The sequence below is a fragment of the Pseudochaenichthys georgianus genome, chromosome 3 (genome assembly GCF_902827115.2).
Source record: "Pseudochaenichthys georgianus chromosome 3, fPseGeo1.2, whole genome shotgun sequence".
Taxonomy (NCBI): domain Eukaryota; kingdom Metazoa; phylum Chordata; class Actinopteri; order Perciformes; family Channichthyidae; genus Pseudochaenichthys; species Pseudochaenichthys georgianus.
In genome coordinates, this window is record NC_047505.1 from 32,331,278 (window position 1) to 32,354,443 (window position 23,166).

Sequence of the window (23,166 nt, forward strand, 5' to 3'; positions counted from 1 at the left end):
TGTAGACATCTCTAGACTGGAATAGCGGGGCCCAGTACGTGAACTCGCCATACAGGATAGAGGACATCAGACTCCAGAGAAAATGTGCTCGAGTCCGAGTCCAAGTCGGAGCGTCAATGTACGAGTCGAGTCCGAGTCATCGTGGGGGGGGGGGGGGAATTCACGAGTCCGAGTCCGAGTCCAAGTCATCCTGTGCGAGAATTCACGAGTCCAAGTCCGAGTCGCGTCAATCAGTGCGCGAGTCCGAGTCGAGTCACGAGTCCCGAAAATCGGCACTCAAGTCCGACTCGAGTCCGAGTCCAGGACTCGAGTACTCCATCTCTGACATCTATAAATATGTGTGTGTACTCCACCATTAAACTGTCATTCTGCACATTTCTTATACTTTCTACATAGGCTACATCTTATAAGAGTATAATACATATGTATAATATCAGTTTAATAATAAACAAATAATAAACAAATAAGTGCTGAAACATAGCTAACATTGCAGGAAAGCAATATATTAGATGTTAAGTACTTTGTCAGGCTTAATATTAATCTGTAGATACAAATGTCACTGTGTGTGCTGTGTGCTCTGCATGTGTGACCATTAAAGAATCAGAATACCTTTATTAGTTCCACAGAGGGGAAATGTGCAGCGTTACAGCAGGAAAGAGCCACAGACAGCTTAGTGTTGCATATCTTACATGTGTTAAAAAAGTACTAAGTTATAATATAATAAACAATATGCTAAAAAAAAGATAAAAAGTTACATAATTTTCAAAAATACAGATAAAAAACAAAACGGCATATATATATTGATTTAGTGGCCAGGTATAAATGACACAGTTATTAATGGCATATATATATTGCACATATAGCACATATTGCACAAAGTTGGTTTGTATTTAGCAGCAAGGGGTGTTATAGTCTGTGTTGTGGTGTGTGTAGGAGGTTCTACTAGGGGCAGTGCTGGTTGTAAAGTCTGACCGCTGCAGGAAGGAAGGACCTGCGGTTTCAAGAGGGTTTCATCCCTCCATATTCTTCTTAAAGCTTTTTTCTTATTCAAAAGAAGACCTTAACCTAAAGTACTCTTTAATGTTTAAATTAAGCCTTATTAGTTTGTCTGTTTTGCACATCCTCCTATTAATATCTAATAATAAAATAAGACAATTCAATAACGTGCTTTAACCACCAGGTGTCCCTTTCTATCAGCTGTGCACCGTTATGGTGTAAATACAGCCTATCTACCAATTGGATCAAATATAAAAGTCAGCCGAATTAGTGTTGATACTGCAAGGAGACGTATTGTGTGAAAAGAAATGTAAGATGTTGTTTAATTGCTTATATATTTATGATCCACGTCACATCTTCAGTTTTGGCGGCAGTTCTCCTGTTTGTCTAGAAGTCTTCTCAGCAGGGCTCTATAAATAGAGAATTACGGCAGATATGTAATATTTAATGCAGCCGAACCGTGTATTACAATGCCGTTATGTGATGACTTTCAAAGAGAAAAGCAAGCACACTCGGAATAAAGTATTATTGTATTTTTAAAAAACGTTTTCAGATTTCACATCACATAAACACCAAATCCCAGCATGCATTGCGGCTAAACCATCCAATCATCGAGCTGAGGATCTTGCCTACGTCTGTTTCCGATTTCGTTTATAACCGATGTATTTTGTTATACACACATTCCTTCACATTTACATTTGAATTTGCATTAAAGTATTTTGTGAGGCCTTCTAACATGTTTTTAAATATAACTACGGTTGTAGTTGAAGAGTTTGTAAATTAACATGAACCGAAGCTGTTGCCTGGCAACTCAATCGCACAACGTCACGTCCGTTAATTCCACATTCACACACACGGATTAACATCGATTTAATACATTAATGGAGCCTTTGTTTCTGCTAAAAGAGGTGTCGACCAGCTGGGGCAACAAGAAATCGGCGTAATCGAGTGTGACTATTACAAAATAAATCATTACGTCGGAGTAGCATTTGGTTGGTATTTCCGTTTATTTCTCCACTAGTTAACATGGGTTAACAATACCGTGTAACTGTCACGTTTGAAATCGTGACATCTTCACGTCTCCCAGCATGGTAAATCGTCACATGTTCACGTCTTGCCGTGATACCGGGTTGATTATATTGTATTACGTAGATCAAATATGCTTAGAATGCCTACATTCACCAATATGTCTCAGCCCATGTGCAGTTTTTCCAAAATGTCCTTTTCAATTTGCCTAATCCTTTGATTTATTATATCAGCAAATTGACAACGTTTCAGTCTCAGCTATATGTGTTATATGTTAGCTAACCTTATTTAGAAATGTAGGCTTTCTCAATCACAGATGGTGAATCTGCTAAATCATGTTATCCAAACATCAGTGTGTTAGCATTATCTCTGTGAGCATGTCAACATACAACTATTAGCATTTAGCTAAGTCCAACGTCACAGAGCTGTTAGCATGGCTGCATAGTCTCAGTCTGGTTAGTTCTTAAACACCACAGTAGGCTATGTCACATTTAAAAAACCTGATGTTTAATGATCAACAGTCATCCAAAATAAATGGTAGGTTGTTTCTTAATGATGTTTAAACAGTGTGTCATATTGATGGTTTACCATTAAAAAAATGCCAAAAATCATGCCTTTAAAATCGATCATGTCAATACCCAAAAGATGGTTTGGTCTATTAATAATTCACTCCTAGGAAATTGTGTTTATTACAATACATGTGACCATTACTCTCATCCAACTTTGACTGAAATAGCTTTGACTGTAAATCTATGATTCTTAACTCCACTAAAGGTAATTTTAGTATCTAGTTAGCAAGCCAAATGAGTCTGACACTGATTTTGAACAGACGTGTATGAAATAAATAGGGGTGGACTGAGCCATGATGATGCAGCGCTGACTGTGAGCGTTGCTATAGTCACCATGTGCAAACAGTGAGGTCTTGGATGGACTCAAGGGGCTTTAATGGTCATTGAGTAAAGTCAGACGAGTTCCCTGAAGACCGTGTAGGTGTCTGTGGCCCTCTCGGAATATGTCATGACCCAATGATGGGTAACCCAGACTGTGAGGATCAGATGACAGGGGTCAGGCTGGGTCCGTCTCTCACAGTGTCACCGTCTGAATCAACATTTACAGTAGGTATACTGCAAGAGAAAAGTACCAAAAAAAAGAAACCAAGGCCAGAGGTGTTATACATACATACAAATACATCAAACCCTTTATGGCATAGGTATTCAATTAATGATATACATGTGGACAGTAGTAGGGGGTCCCTGCTCCGTCTCTCTTTCAGCTTGGCCTGAAACCTTAAAGACCCTGCTTTATGGTATATGAGTCGACTGTAGAGTATAGAATTACAGATCATGACCTCTCTCCCATGACAGCGGCGCTCTGTTTTCTTTAATTATCATAACAGACCACCAACAGAGTGTCAGAGAGAGGGAACCTCATCTCGTCTCCTCTGCTCTGATTTACAGTCCACTCTGTGAACCAAGGCCACTGCCTGACAACCTTAATGTTGTTTGGTGTATATACACAACCCATAAAAGCTGGATATTGTTGAACAAGTTGTTACAGTTGAACCTTAAAAACCCCAACCCTGATCCTGGGTGAAGGCCAAACATCAGCGTACATGACAGACAGGTGCTGTGTGTGTGTGTGTGTGTGTGTGTGTGTGTGTGTGTGTGTGTGTGTGTGTGTGTGTGTGTGTGTGTGTGTGTGTGTGTGTGTGTGTGTGTGTGTGTGTGTGTGTGTGTGTGTGTGTGTGTGTGTGTGTGTGTGTGTGTGTGTGTGTGTGTGTGTGTGTGTGTGTGTGTGTGTGTGTGTGTGTGTGTGTGTGTGTGTGTGTGTGTGTGTGTGTGTAATAAGTTTGAGATCACAGGCCTGCTCACTGAGAAATAGATAACGTGCTGCTAAATAAAGCTCACTAATGAATACAGACCACAGACACACACACACACACACACACACACACACACACACACACACACACACACACACACACACACACACACACACGTGTCAGCAGAGAGTGTTTAGGGGAAAGAAGCGTTTTATTTTCTGACAGGGTGATGGCGATGGATCAAGTAGGGGAGATAGGAGCTGGCAAACAATTTTGTTGCGCTACATGTGCTGTTTGTATCCATGGCAACTGCACCGTTAGCATATGTCCCCTGATTGCCAGATAGAGAGACGTTGTCCTTGACAATATTGGAAAACTTAAATGGATTTAGGAGTGGAGTATATCAATTTATGGCTTTACTGCTGTAACAGAAGAAGGTATTCCGTCTGTGGCGTCATACAAACTGTGAGATTAGAAGCTTAGATACAGTAGTTTGATTTGGATAAACCAAACTATGAACACGTGGCAGTTCAAACAAATTCAAACAAATAATAATATTAATTATATAGATAATAACCCTTAAAGTAAAGGGGCTGTACATCAACTTATTATTGCACCTTCATAAGATTAGGGGTCAAAATCAAAGCATTACAGGTCAGGATAACTTCCCTTTTAGACATCAGTGTCGGCTATGCTCTAAAGACATACCATAAAGTAAATCACTAGTTAATGCCTACCTGTCTTGTTAATACCATCTCTCATGTGTAACTAAGCACATTTACTTGAGTACTATCCTACAATGTTGAGGTATTTCTAATTAAGTGTGTTATCATTGTATGCATGTATACTGTTGGCCTACATCAGATTTTCTCAGATATATTACATTTATTTTACAGGTTTAGCTAAAGTTAATTTGATACATTACGTTTTTAAATAATAATAATAAATACAAAATATGATGCATTGCTATAGTGTAATTAAATCAACAGTATGAATTAAAATGAACTCCTTCTGCAGCAGCTGCAACATTATGCACATTATGCTATTTTTAGCTTTACTTTATATGCGTAAAACATTTGAGTTTGGCATGGGTCGCGTCGAAAGGAGCCAGTTGAGGTGGTTCGGGCACCTAGTTAGGATGCCACCTGGGCGCCTCCCTATGGAGGTGTTCCAGGCACGTCCAGCTGGGAAGAGACCAAGGGGTAGACCTAGGACCAGGTGGAGGGATTATATCTCTTCGCTGGCCTGGGAGCGCCTTGGGATCCCCCAGTCAGAGCTGGTTGATGTGGCCAGGGAAAGGAAAGTTTGGGGCTCTCTGCTGGAACTGCTACCCCCGCGACCCGACCACGGATAAGCGGGAGAAGATGGATGGATGGATGGATGGATGGATGGATGGGTATGAATACATGTTTGGCGTGTATTTATTACATTACATTGCATGCTACTTGTTAGACGCTTTTATCAATACTGTGGGCAATCCCCACAGGAGCAATTTGGGGTGAAGTGTCTTGCCCAGGGACACAACGACATGCTGACTGCAGTGGGGTTTGAACCTGCTCCCCTGATCCAAACACCAACGCACTAGTCCACTGCGCCACACGCACCCCCCCCCCTATACCATAGATAGACTGTATACACGCATGCCGGAGTCTTTACGCTGAAATGTATTTTTTCTCTGTGTTCTGAACCTGTAAATAATTTAGCCATTCTTTAGGCTTATTCTTCTGTCTGGCCAGCAAACCTCATGCTGGTCACTTGACCCAAAGGTTAGTATTTCAGAAGCTGCTCAGATGATGCTGTGTCTGGGAAAAATCACTACAACAAGCAAGTAGATATCCTGATGCTAAAAATACATGTGACTGACTCTATTTCTGAGGCCTGACTGTAATATCATATTACATGGCACATCGATTGTGGCTGAGGATGATGTGCATGCTCAGGTATTCTCAGTCTCAATAAAGCTTCCTGATGCTATTTTGGAAGGATTATTTGAGAATAGGTGTTAAATATACTTCACACACACCCACTTTAATTCTTTATTCATTAACCTGGAACTGCATTTTTCCACAACCATCAGCAATTATATGAAATGCAACCAGACGGGGTAATGCAACCTCTTGATTCAAACAAAACGTGCACAGTGTCATGGAGGACAGACAAAGGCAAGGGCAAGTGTAACTGATAGCTAAATAAATGCTGTCTCTTTGGATGTCAGATATGTGTTTCTGCTTTAGTCAGCCCTTTTCAATTAAATACATCCACATGAAGCCATTTACATGTTTTCAAAAAGATGTACAGGCGTGGTTTATTTGTAATTAAATGAAATCCCTTTGTCTCACTGCATGTGATACAACAGACAGGTGCTGCCACCTACAGGAACACCAATGATTCCATTGTGCATCAGGTTCAGAGTGATTAGTATGTTTCTTTCAATCACAATTCAAACCACAGACCTTGCTCTTTGTATATCTGAAGAATTAAATACACCATTTCAGTAAATAATTGTCTGATAAACTTAATTCAAGTACATTACACACCCAATATAAGTCTTGAATCTTAACTCACCTCGCCATCTGCTGGACAAATACTATAGCTACACTCTGAAGTTTAAATCATACTCCATGTTGTCGATTATAAAACTGGATGACAAACATCTCTCAGATAATATGCTTCCTGTAGTTCCTGCATAAAAAAACACAATCTTTATTTTAAAGAGTTTCATTAGAATAAATGCAATCCTCTTAGCATATTAATTTAAAGAAGATTGTGTTTTATTACTCTATGTATGTGTCTCTGGGAGAACAGAGGCATGTTTCTTCTACCTTCTTTAAGATGGTCTTTGTCAGATGGAAGGTTAAAAGTACATGATAATGAATGTATCTATTGTTCACTATTGGGTTGGTTAGTTTATATAATTAAGGACATTTGTTCTTTTTTAAATAACCAAGACAGAAACACATGTATAGTGCCAAACGGATGTAATGGCTCCCTCAAGATTGCAGCTCTATACCATAGGTATTTGCTACATGATTACTGGCTAATATTTAACACTTTACGTTGCTGAATTTAAAGGGCCAAATATAACTGGCTCAATGGACACAGTTGGTAAATAATTGACTGATCACAACCTGTGTTCCTTCTCTAATTCCTCCAGGCTACAGTCTGGTTATTAATTACCTTAGCACCAGCACTGCTGCCTCTGATCAGTGAGAGGGAGTTTAAACATTTGCTTGAATGTCTCCTCTGTCCAAAAACCTGTTTTAGATAGAAGGTACAAGGTTCAGTTAGAGCGATCTAAACAAGAAAGATGAACTATGCTCTTTGGTGAGAAGGAAAACTATCAACCGTATTTAATGAATGCAAATGTCTGCTTTGAACGTTATAAAACATCAAAAACACAACCGTTTTTGTTTGGAAGCAAAAGCAAAATATCCCAAATGATCAAATGCAGGAAGATTCTTAATATTGTGTCAAGTCTAATAATCTGGCTTTAAATGTGATGAAAAATAGCTGTTAAACAAAGTCACTTTGAAATGTTATTATTTAATTCAGCAAACATCACAAATGAATGCATTACAAAAATATTCAAACCACCCATAAATGAATGGTCTTTCACACAAACACATAACAATCATAACTGAGGTGTCATTCCCCAAATGTGCGTTTTGTTGTAGGTTTATCCCTGCCATACCTCTGCATTAGTGTAATCCAAGCCCATCTAAATAAGGAACAGCATTACACAAAGCTGCCATAACTCTCCTCAGTGAGACACCAGGGCTTCTGTCACACATTTACAGTTCATACTAGACTCTACATGAGTTTCTCTGAAAAAAGGGCAGCTTCAGAGATGAGCTGCTGACAGTGTGCATCACCTCCTGCATAGAAGAAACGTCAGAACAGACAATGCAACACTTCAAGCGGTTCAATATAGTGTAACATCTCAGAGTTTGATTGAAATATTGAATTCATTGGCTTCCTGTTTAGAGCTGCGTGAATGGGAAACTAGAGTGAACACTGCTTTTTGTCAAATCTGAAGAGCCCGCTAAAAATAATAAATCCTCCTGCTGTGGGGTGTAACCCAGTCTGTTAAGCTTTAAAAAGGACCTGAGACTTTCATGCTCGATGTCATGGTCAACAGAGCAAATGCTGCGTTTATCCAATCCCACCTCCAGTTAAGATTGTTGGACTGAGGGATCTACGTCCACAAGGACGGGGAATCCATCAGCAGTAGGCTGGATCAACGCAGGGATCAGTTAAGAGGCCAGGGCTGTGAATCTGCAGGTAGCAGAGAGGTGCAATAGCAGTCTGCGAACAGAAACACACGGCACGGTAACTAGCACCCAACAAAGCTCATCTTGCTGTGGAGGTAGTACACATCCAACCTGTGAATCTTCATTAACATACTGTCTCGCTTATAGTAATTTCATCTTTGTCAATAACAAACTTGCAGAGTTTTAGAAAAGTTAATATATTATTAGATTTCTACTTAACATCCCTTTAACTTTCCTTACATCATTCAAAAACGGATTCCTCCCTCTGCCATTGAAGAGTCTGCATCTCCATGTACTGGCAGTGATCAGAATTACTTTTCTGTACAAAGTAATGCAGAAATCTTCAGGTCAAGCTACCATGAGGTAAAAAAGTACAATCACATTAATGCATTCATTGTTGTCTAAAACAGCCTTTGTTGTCTACCACTTTGGACGGGTTAATTGGAGGAACGCACAGTCCTGCCCTTGAGAAGCTGGGGAGGCCTGAAGTTGTTTTCCATGCGTGTCCTCTCATCCTCTTCCTCTCCAGTGAACACAAGCGTTCGAAACTTGCCCAGCTGCATCGGCAGAGAAAGATAGATATATTTAATATGTTTGCAAGGAAATCAATTGGTTTAACAAGTTCTGTACACAACGTTTGATCAACACTTGACAATGTAAAAACTAGGCAAATAAGATCGGTGATGTTCTTTATGTTATTGCAACAAATCCAACAATAGATGTATCCCTCCCTGAATACTTTGTTACCCTTATTGTGCTGCTGTGTGACTCACTGATGTGTTTGATCGTTTCTGAAAAACACTGGAGCTCTATGACAGAAATGTAAGAAGCTACGTTAAGATCTGGCTGCAGGCGATGCTTTTAGTAAGATTTAGTAGTAAATCAAATGTTGTTGTATTCTTTTTGTTCCTTTTGTTTACAAGGAATATATTGTATAATACTAGCTAATTTCACTTCCAAAATGTGAATCTACCTTCACTTTACTGTAATTCTCTTGTTATTTCCCCATTAGCGCCATGTCCATAATAACCGGGTAATGAAAAACAAAATAATACCCTGTTATAAAAAGGACTTTTCCCTGCTGGGTCTGCTTGCAAGCATTTCTCAATTAAAGCCCAGAACACATCCAGTCATCCATCCATCATGATAATCAGCTGGAGGGGATCAAAGGCTTGAGGCCTGCAGACACAGACTGTGAGGTTAGTTGCCTAGCTTACTTCTCACCCCCAGCCATGCGACACACATTGGTTTACAGACAAATCGCTCATGCCTACACCCGTGGTGCCGCTGCCATTAAACTCCTGATTACTTGTGTTTAGTCCTGGAGTTAAAAAAAATTGGAACCGGACTAGAAAAGATCAAAGTGGGTGAGCATAATCCAGAGGCTGGCAGCAGTCGCCACATGGGGACCTGGAGGGCATGTGCTGCAGGCATCCTGTTGGTCAGCTTAACATGTCAAACCTGGGGTTACCAGACCTACATTTTCTGATTCCACTCAGTGCCAAGAGGGGTGGATAAAAACAAGTTCACCCCGAACACGGCATCCCCATGAATGATGCTCACTAATGTTGTTGCCTCTAAACATAGCATCGTACGTGGGCCAAACATTACATTTTTTTAGATGATGTAAACCCTACCACCACATCCCCCCATCATTACTCACACCTAACATACTGATCCAGTGATGCTTAACCTTGATGGGACTACAATGGAGGCAGTGGATACTTAAAGTCTAGTAGAGCATGGTCTAACATCATGCAGGCCAGGAAACATGGATGTCACAACTGACTGATCAACTGAAACATCAATAGCTTGAGCTTCACTGAATTACAAAAAAAATACAATATCTGGGTATACATATGTGAAGCTGTGTTACTTACAAATCTAAAAACATTAATTCAACCCTTTTATTTAATACGTTAGTATACTCACCCTTTAAATGATTTCTGATTCTGACACAGAGAGTAAATACTACTTGTGTGCAGATCATTTGCTCAAACAGATGACTGAAAGCAATCAGAAATATTGTACAGTTGAACATAACCTTTGAGGCAGTGATGGTGGTAGATCGAGTTGTACTAAACAAAAACATAGATCTAGTGCCCAAGGTGTTTCCAACTACAGGATTTGGACTTATTGCTGTGCTTCATTATGTTGGAGAATAAATACTCAACAGTGTTCTAGGTGTTGGAAGCTTGTCATGTATTGTGGTCAAAGGAACATTTCTGCGACCCACACCCACCTGCTTTTCAGACACTCTCATGGGCTCCTTGACCACAATCCAGATGACGCTCTCGTGCAGAGGGGGGGTGGTCAGGGATCCCAGGTAGGTCCAGTAGTGGAGGCTGCTGGGCAGGAGGCACTTGGGGTTGAAACCTTTGAAATCTGTAACATTGCCCTGAAACAGGAATATGAAAAGACAACAGATTTATATTACTGCAGTAATGCTGACAGCAGCATTAACCACATGAATATTACAGGTAATAAGACCTAGCTGCAATCTACTGACCTTAAACTTCACCGTGTACAGAGCGTCTGTTATCATGTGAAGCCATCTGTGTTCGTCACCTGTCTTGCGTAACAGAGAAGATTGCGGTTGGATTTTGAGTTTGAATATAAATATCTTTAGATCTCTTAACTATAGAAAATGTTAATTTCAAAGCTGACAAACACTTAAATTCACATAAAATGTGATTGCAATCAAGAGGAATATCTTACTTCTAAAAAGATGCCCAGGACAGCAAGGCCGTCAGGAGTTGATGCTGCATCTCCAAACGTCTTGAACTTGACTGCATTCCAGTGCACTAAATGAAGCTGGAGTGGGGAAACAGGAAGAAAGGAAGAAAGACACAAACAAACATTAACCAGCCTTTATTGTGAAAAAAAAAACTAAATCAAGTCGCATGGAATTTCTTAGCATGAAAAGCTGTATTTAGATTTTATTTTCTAGCATAAGATGTTACCAAATAAACCTAATGACACACCTTTGCTAAACCTGTCTTTGTGTGTGTTAGACACCGACACTCTGAAGTATCCTGACACTGACCTCAGAAGCATAACTGTTTCCTTCAACAGTGTGCTCAGAGCCATGGCAGCCCTTTCCACCCCAGTGGAAGTGAAACTGTTTCAGCCTGTAGGGGTTGTCAAGAGGGCCTCCCTGGATGACTGTAGAAGATGACATGTAAACAAAAATAACAATGAAAACACACACAATCCTTCTATCCATGGGTTTTAGAAAGAGTATTCTGTGAGCAGCATCATCCAAACAGCTTGGTACAACTGCAGGAAGAGTTAACCCGGAAAAACCTACAGTAATTTATTCAATTTCTAACTCAAGGCTGAGACATGACATGAGCACCGTCAACAGAGAGTCCGCCTGCTTTACAAACAAATCCATCATTAGAGCTCAGTGGCACAAGCTTCAGTTGGAGACACAAATAGAGGGTGCTATTCTAAATAAAGAAACATTACATCTACTTTTAGCTTGGTTGAGCTATTCATTGTGGACCATGGATGAATAGATGTATGTCTTAGTGATATTTAGCACATTAGAAGGATAGTGAAGACTGTCTTAGAACCTATGGCTTGCACTGCTGGGTTTGAAGTACAGCAGTGTAGTCTGACTGTTATTCATTGTGATGCTGCTGACATCCTTCTGACAAACAGGCCACACCAGTGCAGGTCAGATTAGTGAGGCATGAAATGGCACAAAGAGCAAAACACTTATCTGGCACATCTTACAGTATAGATGTAGGATAACCAAAAGAACTCTGATCTGCTATAAGGCAATGTGCTTACCAAACAAATGTGATGGTAATGGGTCTGAAGAATCCTTATCTAGAAATATGAGGCGATCAGTAGATTGTCACATAAAAATAAATTATGTTCAGGTCGTTACAGATGGAAGTAATGTTGTAAGCCCTAAACTTGGTAATACGTACATTAATACATGAGGGAAGAAAGGCATTTATTATAATTACATTATTCAGAGCCATGTTTTTTCGATCATAATATGATATGTTGTTAAACTCTTTAATAACTTCATTGTGCATTGGGCACCACTAATCTATATAATTAAAATGTTCTTTTGACACAATACAAGTCGTGTGTGAATGTATGCGTGTACAGCCAGACCAAGCCACACATGGCAAACTGACAACAGCCAGTTTAAGGGATTTGTGCACTTTGTTCAAACTGTGGAGAAGTGCTGAGGAAGTGCATTAGTTTCCCTCTCCTCTTACATTAATGACTTTCGATGATAGCTTCTTGCTTGCTCTGTGGAAACCGTCTGAGACAAACAGCCCTGCGTCTCTGTGCTTATCATTCATGCTAATGACAGGGTGGTTAACATGGATCCACCCAGTGATAAAAGCCAATCGGGTCATAATAACCACTGAGATCACCAGATGTTATTACATCTCTTGTCCAGCAGACAGAAGCTCATACAGTTAACTGCTGCCTGCATATCCCTGCAGCATAATCAGGGGTTTATTTATAACCTTTGATTATGGTCAGTTATTCACATGGTTTGCACTTTTTCTTAAAATGAAGGCAATCCCTCCTTTTAAACTTATGTTTATTGAGGGTAAACTTTTAGCACATATTTCCTTTGTAGGTGGCAGAAAACAGAGATCAGATAAAACCTGAACTGTGATCTCTGTCAATAATTGCAACGCAATCATTAAAGGTTTTCAAAAAGGAAAGAAATATAAATTCACCTTTCTGCTTGTGTTCTTCTCCCCCACATCTAAACCAAGATTCCACACATTTTAACACCTTAACACTGCTTTCTTTAATTAAAAAAAAGATTCAGGGTTAAATGATATGTAAACTTTTAAAAGAATACCAAATTATTTCACCTGAACGGTCATCCGAGTCCTCAAACTCTACCACAACAGAGTGTCCGTTGTTGGCAATATTGATGGAGGTGCAACGATCGTAGTTCAGGACAATGGGACCCAGGTTGGGGTCATGTCGAGCTTGATGAGGGAGGATGTCTATGGGAGACTGCCGGTCCCCATCAGCAATGGGGTAGTTTTTGTTCCATGCAGAAGGTCCTTGATATAAAAGAAGATAATTAGAAATCAACAGAAAATACTTCAATTACACCTTCAGTTTTCATTTCTAGGATGATGACCATATGAAGGCTACTTTAAAAATAAACAGTTTTCACTGGGTCTATACAAAAAAGAGGATGGCATTATTTCTAAAGCATAGTAATAATATAAATCTGCAGTTCTAATTATACACAGCTCATTGCATTTAAGTTAAACCAATAATTGACTGTCTACAAACAACAACTAATAGGTGGGGATTTGGATTTGGTGGGGATTTGCATAAAATAAAGACCAAAGTATTCAAAAGGGAAAACAGATCTCAAATCTCATCCTGTCACTGCAACACAATACGTCTTGAACATTACACTGGTCCAATGCAATGAACTCTAGAGCCCAGAGCAAATCGGGTGTAAAGCTGGTGGAGGTCACAGCAGCAGGCATCCCTTTAAGCATGAGGCTAATCTCGCATTAACAACGTAAGTGTTCCACGTTAGAAACACGCAATGCTACTCGACGCAACAGTAGCCTACATGTAGGCTAGTGTAGAATAGTAGGTTACATGCCTCCACTGTGGATGGGAAGCAGTAGGGAGCATGGATGATATGAGATCTTACCGTCATCTTTCCCATATCCCCATTGATTCCCTGTCATTGTGCCTGGAGTGGACTCGGGTCTGAGCGAGCTGTCGGTGTGTGACTCCCGCACTCCGGTGCGCACGTGGAGGACGGACACGGATTTCAAGCAAAGCAAACAAGCTATTGATTAAGTTTATATAGGGACCGAACGCGAAGGGAAATTATCCCTTTCTTGGCACGCCCCTTCACGCCCACATACACACACACGCACACACGCACGCACACACACACACACACACAAACACACACACACACACACACAAACACACACACACACACACACAAACACACACACACACACACACACACACACACTTAAACACCTGTCTGTGGTTTTAAAGCTTATCCTGTCTAAAGTCACTGCAGTCAGTCTTTTTCGGATTTAACGACTTCAGTATATGATTACAACATTATTATATTGCATAATGTCTTTTTCTCTACTAAAAATGTAACTGATGATAGCATATCATGTTAGACTGGTAGGCCTATGACCAGTGTGTATTGTAATTCTCTGCTAATTACACACAATTCTCAATATACCCTAGGCATCAAAGCAAGCTTTGTTTGACATCCATTTGTATTAAGATCCTGTACAGGACCAAATTCTGCTTTAAAATGACTTATTATTACATCATATTACATCTAAACGTAGCCTATTTGGTCTTCGTTGTTTTTGGTCTGTTTTCAATATTGTATAGGCCTAATATTAAGTTCTATAATACATTTTAAATCATTTGTTTTCCATTTTTATTTTAAATTCTACGCCTATAGGGGTGCATATGGAATTATTATTCTAAAAATATTGTAAGATATAACACACTGTTACCTAGGGGTATTGCTTTGCAACAGTGGCAATACAAAGTGTGAAGAGTGCAAATAAGGTGCAAGTCCAAATTATATAGGGTTCAATTCCAAAATCATCTTAAGAGCAAATTAATCATATAACAGGTTAATGTCAGGATCAGGCTTGGTGTGCATGAGATTAGTCATTTATGTTACCCATGGAGGCTACATTTATGAATCATATCTGGATATTTTAAATTAAAAAATGTATATATCATTGCTGCTTTGGTTTCCACTAGTGTCCACAAAGTCCCCACCATCTTTTGTGTGAGATGCCCCTTCTTTGTTATTCGTTATGCCCGTTATGCCTCTTCCTCTCAGGGAGTCTGCAGACCCCGCTGCCTCCAACACGTTTAACTTTATATTGATCATATTAACTCACAGTAAGGTAGTTTATCCTACTGTATTATCAACACAATATCTATAGAACAATTTAACAATACCTTCCTTATGTCAATTCAAGTCGGTCTCAGCATTTGTGTGGAAAGTGCGCATCCGAATTGTCACACTAGTATGTTTTTTTGTCGAATCAGTCAATGAGGAAGTTAAAATACGTCTATAAGCGTCTGTCATTTGAGAGCGATGGCAGCCACCAAAGCTTCCAAAGAACAGAAATACGACAGACAACTCAGGTACGTTTAAAAATATACTGCAAATTTCACAAAAAATATTATTTTAGCTAATTGTTTTTTAAATGTTCTTCTGAGAGGTGCTATCAGATGCACCGGTGAGGCTGGAGTGCTAAAGTGAGCTAGCTGTATGCAAACATTATCTCTGTGCTAACATTAGCTATGGCTAATGGCTAATGTTATGATAGGGATGAGTCTCTGTTTGGTGTTTGCTTGTCAATCAAAAGGCCAGCTTGTCTAATGACAGCCGCTGACTTTATATATGTAATGTGTTTGATGGTTTATCAAGTGTAACTGTATGCTAGTGAATGCTATTGAAGCTCTTGTAGCTAAGCCATTCTTGCACAGTGGCTTGAGGAATCATTGTTTCACTAGGTGGCAACACATGTCCATGTTATTTTTCAGACTGTGGGGTGACCATGGTCAGGAGTCACTGGAGAATGCACATGTTTGTCTCATCAACGCCACAGCAACTGGGACAGAGATACTGAAGAACCTAGTGCTTCCAGGTAAAACACATGTGGCTCTGTGTTAATGCTGCAGGTGCTGATCATAGACTGTGCAGTGTGTATATGTATATGTATATATATATATATATATATATGAGAGAAGTGATAATGAAATAATCCCCCTTATTAAAATTAATGTATCTCTCTGTCAGGTATTGGAGCATTCACCATAGTCGATGGGCACACTGTTTCGGGAGAAGATGTTGGAAACAAGTAAGACAGCAGTTGTTTTGGTTTTGTAAATGTATCTACACTTGAATTAGTGTGTTATATTTGTACGTTTGTTCATGCTTGATCTTTCGATTTTGTCTTTCAGCTTTTTCCTCACCAACAACAGCATTGGAAAGGTATATTTTCCCAAAATCAAAGAATGTATGTTTTGTGAACATATGCACAAGCAAGTACACCATCTCCTCCTTGCATCTGCATCTTTCCTCCTACTTGGTTATTCATGGAGTCATTTTTTATATTAAATAAACGTATCAAGTAGGAAATGGTAAATGTATTTGTATGAGCCCTGAACTTACTTTTTATGTTGCAGAATCGAGCACAGGCTGCCACTGAGTTGCTACAAGAACTAAACACTGATGTCTCTGGAAACTTTGTCGAGGAGGTTTGTCGTTTTCAAAGCTTTAACATGATGCCATATACGTTCTAACAAGGTTAATTTTTAAGTAAGAATTGATATCGAACTTCTTTTATACCATCTTCATAATAACAATAAATATACATTTCACACATAAACCAGTTGACATACAACCAATGGCAACTTCCATACCACTATAAAATAAGCATGCAAATGTCATTACATTTAAGTGTAAAATATTAAATGTAATAATCAGTATTATTGTTCTGACAGTGACAGCGATCTTTCTTGTATTTTCTGTCACTCCTGCAGAGTCCAGACAAACTTCTGGACAATGATCCTGAGTTTTTCCACAGGTTCAGCATAGTTATCGGTGTCCAGTTGCCAGAAAGGTATGAGATGGTTCATGTTTACACTCACATTTCACTATAACAAAAGAGTTAATGATTCATTATTAAGGAACTTATAGTATCCTAGTAAACTAGAATTGTTTTATTTGTGTAAATATTTAAACTTTGTGCAGTCCATAAAAGATGAAATGACAAAGTTAATGTAATTTACAAAGAGATTTATAGCTTTTTAAAAAAAATAAAAAATGTTTTATATTTCATTATTTATATGTTGTTTTATATAAACTGTCTTTATCGCCTTGATTGGTCATTATTTTATTTTGTGAAGTTGTAAAAGGCTATCTTAAATCCAACAGCACATGTTTGAGGCTGGGCTCAGTTCTGTGGAGCGCCTCGGTACCTTTCTTCGTCTGTAAGAGCTACGGCCTGATTGGCTACATGCGACTCGTCGTGCAGGAGCATACAGGTTAGCATTCTACTTGAATTCCACTTTTTCTTATTATGATATTTTAACACATTTAAAAGTATCCTTTCAGTTCACATTGAAGAATAAACACTTTAAATTGCAAAAGCAGCACTTTGGTAAATAACATGTCATGCATTTCCCTCTATAGTCATGACCAGCGTTTCCGCCAGGGGGGCGTTTTGCCGTCATTTGACGCCCTTATACAGCTCGGGGCGCCCTGAACGTGAGCCGAGGGCATCCAAAAAATATTAATAATTCGAGAGAAGATCAAGTTTTTATTGCTTGAAATTACGAAAAGGACAAAGACATCCCTCTGTTGGAGGGGCAAAGGAGTCTGGTGGGATTATTTTCGGAGTATTGAAGATCGTTTCCCCGACATCGAAGGCACCTGCTACAGGACAACACGGAACGTGCACGATTTGGACGCGATGAGCAGGGGGTTTTTTAGTGGAGCACGCGCGGGGGGTGGACGCCCTCTCAGCCCTGGTCTGGCGGAAACACTGGTCATGACTCATGATTATTTTCATGAGACTATTGACATCCTGTCTGCCTGGAGCCACACTTTTTGTTACTTGGTCTTTTCACCGTTGTTCATGGTTTATATGTAAACTGTAAAAATATATTGACGTTTTCTTGCCTCCTTTTCAGTGATTGAATCCCACCCAGACAATGCCTTGGAGGACCTCCGGTTATTCAAGCCTTTTCCTGAATTCAAGAGCCACATTGAGTCCTACGATCTTGACAGCATGGACAAGAAGGTGTGTTCTTCAGCACATTTAAACTGATGAACATATAAGCTATGCCAGCTTTACACAACTGATGTACTTCTTTCTCTTTTTTACTGAATCTGCAGGATCACAGTCACACACCGTGGGTTATCATCATTGCTAAGCACCTGGAGAAATGGCTGAGTGAGGTACATTACAGTGTCTGTGGCCTCCCCAATGCAAAAGTGTCTGACAAATTAATCACTGCTATTGTTGGGTTGTTTTACGATAATAATAAGCCAATAGTTTTGTCATTGTAGCACGACTGTCAGGCACCGAAGAACTACAAGGAGAAAGAGGCCTTCAGACAGTTAATTCGAGAAGGTATCTGAGGCCCTCTGTATTGTGTAAAACTTTCAGTTCAGTAACTTTGGTGTTTCAACTTATCTACGACTTTTTATTTTACACATTTTGTTTGTGCCTTTAGGGATCCTGAAGAAAGAGAATGGTGTCCCAGAGGATGAAGAAAACTTTGAAGAAGCTATTAAGAATGTCAATACTGCTTTAAATCCAACCAAGGTACCAGACCCCAAATACTCCTAGGTTATAGGAGTTATCTTGTTTAACATATTTCCTCCTTTGAACTCCAAGTCTTTATGTTTTCTATAGTATGACATTTGCCTGTGAGGTCTGATTACACTCCTTGTTTCTGCAGACTCCTAGTGCTGTTGAAGACCTCTTCAATAGTGAGCAGTGTAACAACATCACATCACAGGTAAGAACTTTTTTATTTCTGAGACCTTTTCTCTCACAGTACACGTGGATATATCATAGTCATTCCCTAGTACGTAATTCATGCTTTTTTTTTAAAGTGTGTATTGTTTTGTTTGTGTTTACCAGTCCCCGTCCTTCTGGGTGATGCTCAGAGCTGTAAAGGAGTTTGTCCTTAAAGAAGGCAATGGAAGCCTTCCTGTACGGGGAAGCATCCCAGATATGATCGCAGACTCTCAGAAGTTCATCAACCTCCAAAATGTGTAAGTCTGCTACTCAGAAAACCTCTGATCCAACAGTACATCTGGTTTATGCCTCTTTCTACCAGTAATTATGTGGATTTGTGTTGATGTTTATTTTTTTGATTTCAGTTACAGGGAAAAGGCCTTGCAGGATGCAGCAGCTGTTTGTAAGCACGTAGAAAGCCTATTGCAGTCTATAGGAAAGGTATGTTATAAACCCACGTAGTCAGTGTGTGAAAGTACTGGAGTTAGTCATGACTTTATTTGGGTCCTAAATCCATTTTTTAATTTGTGCTCAAAATAAATGTCTGATAGGTCCCAAGTAATAACAAGCTTTACCAGGTTTAGCCCTGAAATACTGAATATATGGATGAAAATGCTGCTACTTATATTACATTGTGATTAAAATTGTATTACTTTTATTTGTACCAGCCACCAGAGAGCATCTTGGAAAAGGACATCAAACTGTTCTGTAAGTATTATGACGGATACATACTTTTCTGACTTCATATGTTTTCATGTCTCCTATTATGGAAATATTAAGATTTGTACTGCTGTCACTGTGTGTTCCTTCTCGATTTAAAAAAAACTGCAAACAGGTGGAGCAAAATATACACTTTTTGCTGCACCTACAATGTGTTTATTGCTAACTGTTCAATTTGTGTTGGTGTCTAGGTCTCTTTTGTTTTTTGTAAAGCACTTTGAATTGCCTTGTGTTGAAAGGTGCTATATAAATAAATGTGCCTTGCCTTGCCTAGGTAAGAACTCATCATTTCTGAGGGTGGTGCGCTGCAGATCTCTGGCTGAAGAATATAGTGTGGATTCAGTAAATAAAGATGAAATCAGTAAGCTGGAGATTAAACTGTTCAGCTTTGTTTATGTCATGTCTTGTTTTTGAGTTTGTACAATATTATCTTCTGTTAAGCGTGAAGAATATTTGCCCGTTAACATAAATGCGTGTCCTCAGCCTCAAGCATGGACAATCCAGACAGCGAGATGGTCTTCTACCTCATGCTGCGTGCTGTAGATCGCTTCTATCAGCAGCACTCCCGCTACCCAGGTACGACCAAGGATCATACAGATTTTGAGGAAGATGTTAAAGATCTTCATGTTTCTGTCTTGACACTGCACAAACTCAAATACTTCATAGTCTGGAATTATGACAATATTTCCTCTTGATGCAACATGTTTTTGTCTTGTTTATTATCCCCCCATGTTTTTCTTCCCAGGAGTTTATAACTACCAGGTGGAAGATGACATCAGCAAACTGAAGCTCTGTGTGAACAGCCTCCTGCAGGAGTACAGCCTCAACGTCAACATTAAAGACGATTACATCCATGAGTTGTAAGTGATGTCCAGTTTACTGATGAAGTGATTGTAAAAGACTATCAAATTATGATCAAGCTTTTTTTTTTTTTCTTTAAACCTGCAGCTGTCGATATGGTGCAGCAGAGCCACACACAGTCGCTGCATTTTTAGGAGGTAATATTTTCGTCCTACAGAGTGCTAACAAATCAAAGATGTTTATTTCATCTTCTTTAATGGTGTTTCTTTAGGATCTGCTGCTCAAGAGGCCATCAAGATCATCAGCCACCAGTTTGTGCCCTTCAACAACACTTTCATTTACAACGCCATGTCACAGACCTCCGCTACCTTACAGTTGTGAATACAGAAACTGATCCAGAAAACAGAACCAGATCAAAAGAGGCATTTACCGACTTGCTTTATTCAATCTAAACTGAAATATTGCATTTTATATCAAATTTGAATAGGATTACTGCTCAAATGTATGCACTAAAATCGAAAAATGCTTCTAATGTTAAAGGATCGACTATAAAGCCTTGTCTTCTTTGTTAAAGTTTGTGAAGGGGTAGACATCAGGATGGCACCTACAGAGGATTTAAAGGATGATTATACAACATAGCAGTACTTTCTAAACTATAGTCTCAACGGCCTCTTATTGTATTGTGTTTTGAACAAGGTGGAAGATTTTTGGTTAAAATAAAAAGTGTTGTATATAGTATTTCACTCTCATGCATTGATATAAAACATTGAATAATTGCCCTGCACTGCACTTGTTTATTCTTATTGCAAAGGTAGAGTTGACAAATTCAGCAGACATGACTTGATCAAAAATGTCCTTTGCTTATCCGCCGGTTTTCGGCTTCACCTTAGGTCAGGGGTCTCAAACTTAAGGCCCGAGGTCCAAATCCGGCCCGCAACTTCATTTTATGTGGCCCTGCAAGAGGTTGCAAAGAATATAATACGTTTATTATGGTTACATGCCACTTTACAGAAGCAGGTTGCCCATAAACTACATGTCCCACAATGCATCTCGTTTTGTGACGTGCACTGAAGAGACTTGCAATTATTTGCCCTGGACATCTGCTTTCAGACGTAGTTAATTACTAAGTTATTATCCTATCCGATAATAATCCAATGCAGAGGCAATAATGTAATATAATACATTATTTTATATATATTTATATAGTTACAACTGGCCCTTTGAGTGCAACCTTTATGCGAATGTGGCCCGCGATGAAATTGAGTTTGACACCCCTGCCTTAGGTCAACGAGAGTCTGGAAAACAGTTTTGAGATAAGCTTTTTGATTTGTTTAAACAAGGATTACACAGTTTTGTAGCCTGAATAAATGTTACATGGCAAGCATGTGATCTTCTTGAGAAGCCCGTGATGGGACGGGACTTGCCCCCTGGCAGGTTAAGATAAGTTTCGTTGCAAATTGGTGTCATTATTTTTTCCAAACACCAGAGGGCACCCTTCCATCTTTTTCTTCTCACAGATCAACATGTAGTTCCATGTTGCCTGTTCACCGTTGGATACCGACTGCATTTCAGGTAATCAGCTGTAGGATGTTAACAAAAAACTAGTCATGTAACTTATTAATCAAAATTGTTTCTCAATTGCTGCCTTAAGACGCCTAGAGGGTATAGGACACTTGTGTTCATAATGAGTACGATCTTGAAGGCAGCACATAGTCCTGCTAGACCAGAGAAAATAGTTGGCTCTCCAAGTACCACCATACGACCAATGTTAAAATACAGTCTATGCACAGTTCATGCAGGACTCGGATGCAAATGTATTCATAATAACATTATTTATTGTGCTCTCTCTCTCTCTCCCACTTACTCACACACACACCACAAGTGAGAATATAAAGAACAAAATAATAACTTATTCTCACACAACAAATGACAACTGTACATACATGTCATTACCTGGACCTATACCAAAATGTGAATGTAGGCCTCCTGCAACAACCCACATTGTAACAGAAAATGTCCTCTTGGGAATTCAGTTCCACAATAATAATGAAATCCTCCAGGAGCAGATGAGCCTAAGGGCTAATAGCTCATCTTCAGTCTGTTGCTGTTTGCTATTGCCATTTCTGTGGTGGCAAAGTAAAAAATATAACAATTAAGGGGGAAAAAACACACACTTCAGTGTGTGCTTTTTCAGCTTTTGACCTCGGTCACAGCCTTCTCTCCATTCTTTGAGCAAATGCCTTCTTCCTGAGTCACTTCTCTCCTCCACCACAGCGGCTGTGCATATCACTTTAGCGTTGCTGGCGGAGCCTGCGCTTGTGCTCGGTTGATGACTGTCCTCCTCATTCACTTTCGCTGGTAATATTCTCCTCTGTACCTCTCTTCCAAATACCTCCTGTGTGTCCCAAATGCGCACAATGTAGTGACTGCTTTTCGTCTTTTTGTTTACTTAGTTGTGTTTCCTGTATTTTTTGTCTGTGTTATGCATAGACTATATATAAATGGACGTAGTGTCCGTGACGTCACCCATAGGATTCTGCAGAGTTGCCGTGAAGCCCTTAGTAGGCGGAGTCGGCCACTAACGGCTCAACTGTGACGTCAGAGTCTAATCCCGCCTGCTCCAAATAAGGGCAAAGAGGCGGAGCCGAGGCGGGACCTGCTGCCTCCGAACTGGAAGTAAACAGAGCTAGCTCAGGCTAAAGGCCCTGACACACCAACCCGATTTTGGGAGTCAGAGGCCGTCAGAGGCTGTCGAGCATTCGCGGCGCCGTAGTCAGGTTGGTGTGTCCCGCACCGTCGACCGTGACACGCCTTATTTGGACTGCCAGACCCGATGCATGGCCGATTCAACATGTTGAATCGGCCATGAATCGGGTCTGGCAGTCGGACCAAATAATCACTCTGATTGGCTGTTCAGCTAGCAAATCAGTGCATGAGAAGCGAAGCGGAAGTGAGGGACGTAAACAAACGA

At 39.8% G+C, this 23,166-nt stretch overlaps 2 protein-coding genes across 3 annotated transcripts; one reads left to right on the plus strand and one right to left on the minus strand.

Moving 5' to 3' along the window:
• Positions 1 to 7,419: 7,419 nt before the first annotated feature.
• On the minus strand, positions 7,420 to 13,975 carry ca7 (carbonic anhydrase VII). Of its 2 annotated transcripts, XR_004554001.1 has the most exons (8): positions 13,787 to 13,975; positions 12,975 to 13,172; positions 11,162 to 11,280; positions 10,834 to 10,929; positions 10,625 to 10,687; positions 10,358 to 10,513; positions 8,356 to 8,672; positions 7,420 to 8,149 (listed from the first exon to the last, which is right to left on the minus strand). XR_004554001.1 is itself a non-coding variant. In XM_034106629.1 (7 exons), exons 1-7 carry the CDS (start codon positions 13,821 to 13,823, stop codon positions 8,553 to 8,555), a joined length of 789 nt encoding a protein of 262 aa, XP_033962520.1. In that variant the 5' UTR covers positions 13,824 to 13,975; the 3' UTR covers positions 7,420 to 8,552. The 2 variants fall into 2 exon arrangements, 1 of the variants encoding a protein (XP_033962520.1); XM_034106629.1 differs by having other exon boundaries at positions 7,420 to 8,672.
• Positions 13,976 to 15,190: 1,215 nt separating this feature from the next.
• nae1 (nedd8 activating enzyme E1 subunit 1) lies at positions 15,191 to 20,933 on the plus strand. The gene is made up of 20 exons (XM_034104833.2): positions 15,191 to 15,282; positions 15,685 to 15,788; positions 15,941 to 16,001; positions 16,105 to 16,135; positions 16,330 to 16,401; positions 16,687 to 16,766; positions 17,081 to 17,190; positions 17,839 to 17,948; positions 18,044 to 18,106; positions 18,218 to 18,281; positions 18,385 to 18,476; positions 18,613 to 18,672; positions 18,798 to 18,931; positions 19,040 to 19,115; positions 19,343 to 19,382; positions 19,669 to 19,755; positions 19,878 to 19,970; positions 20,140 to 20,254; positions 20,343 to 20,392; positions 20,467 to 20,933. Exons 1-20 carry the CDS (start codon positions 15,233 to 15,235, stop codon positions 20,574 to 20,576), a joined length of 1,602 nt encoding a protein of 533 aa, XP_033960724.1. The 5' UTR covers positions 15,191 to 15,232; the 3' UTR covers positions 20,577 to 20,933.
• The last annotated feature ends 2,233 nt before the right edge of the window (positions 20,934 to 23,166 follow it).

What these genes read in the sequence shown, in the direction of transcription:
- nae1 (XM_034104833.2), top strand. Translation starts at nt 15,233, where the DNA reads ATGGCAGCCACCAAAGCTTCCAAAGAACAGAAATACGACAGACAACTC. An exon ending in AAATACGACAGACAACTCAG is followed by an intron (nt 15,283 to 15,684) that starts GTACGTTTAAAA and finishes GTTATTTTTCAG; the next exon opens with ACTGTGGGGTGACCATGGTC. An exon ending in GCAGCACTCCCGCTACCCAG is followed by an intron (nt 19,971 to 20,139) that starts GTACGACCAAGG and finishes TTTTCTTCCCAG; the next exon opens with GAGTTTATAACTACCAGGTG.
- ca7 (XM_034106629.1), bottom strand. Translation starts at nt 13,823, where the DNA reads ATGACAGGGAATCAATGGGGATATGGGAAAGATGACG. An exon ending in GGGATATGGGAAAGATGACG is followed by an intron (nt 13,173 to 13,786) that starts GTAAGATCTCAT and finishes TTTTATATCAAG; the next exon opens with GACCTTCTGCATGGAACAAA. An exon ending in TCCTGGGCATCTTTTTAGAA is followed by an intron (nt 10,688 to 10,833) that starts GTAAGATATTCC and finishes CTGTTACGCAAG; the next exon opens with ACAGGTGACGAACACAGATG.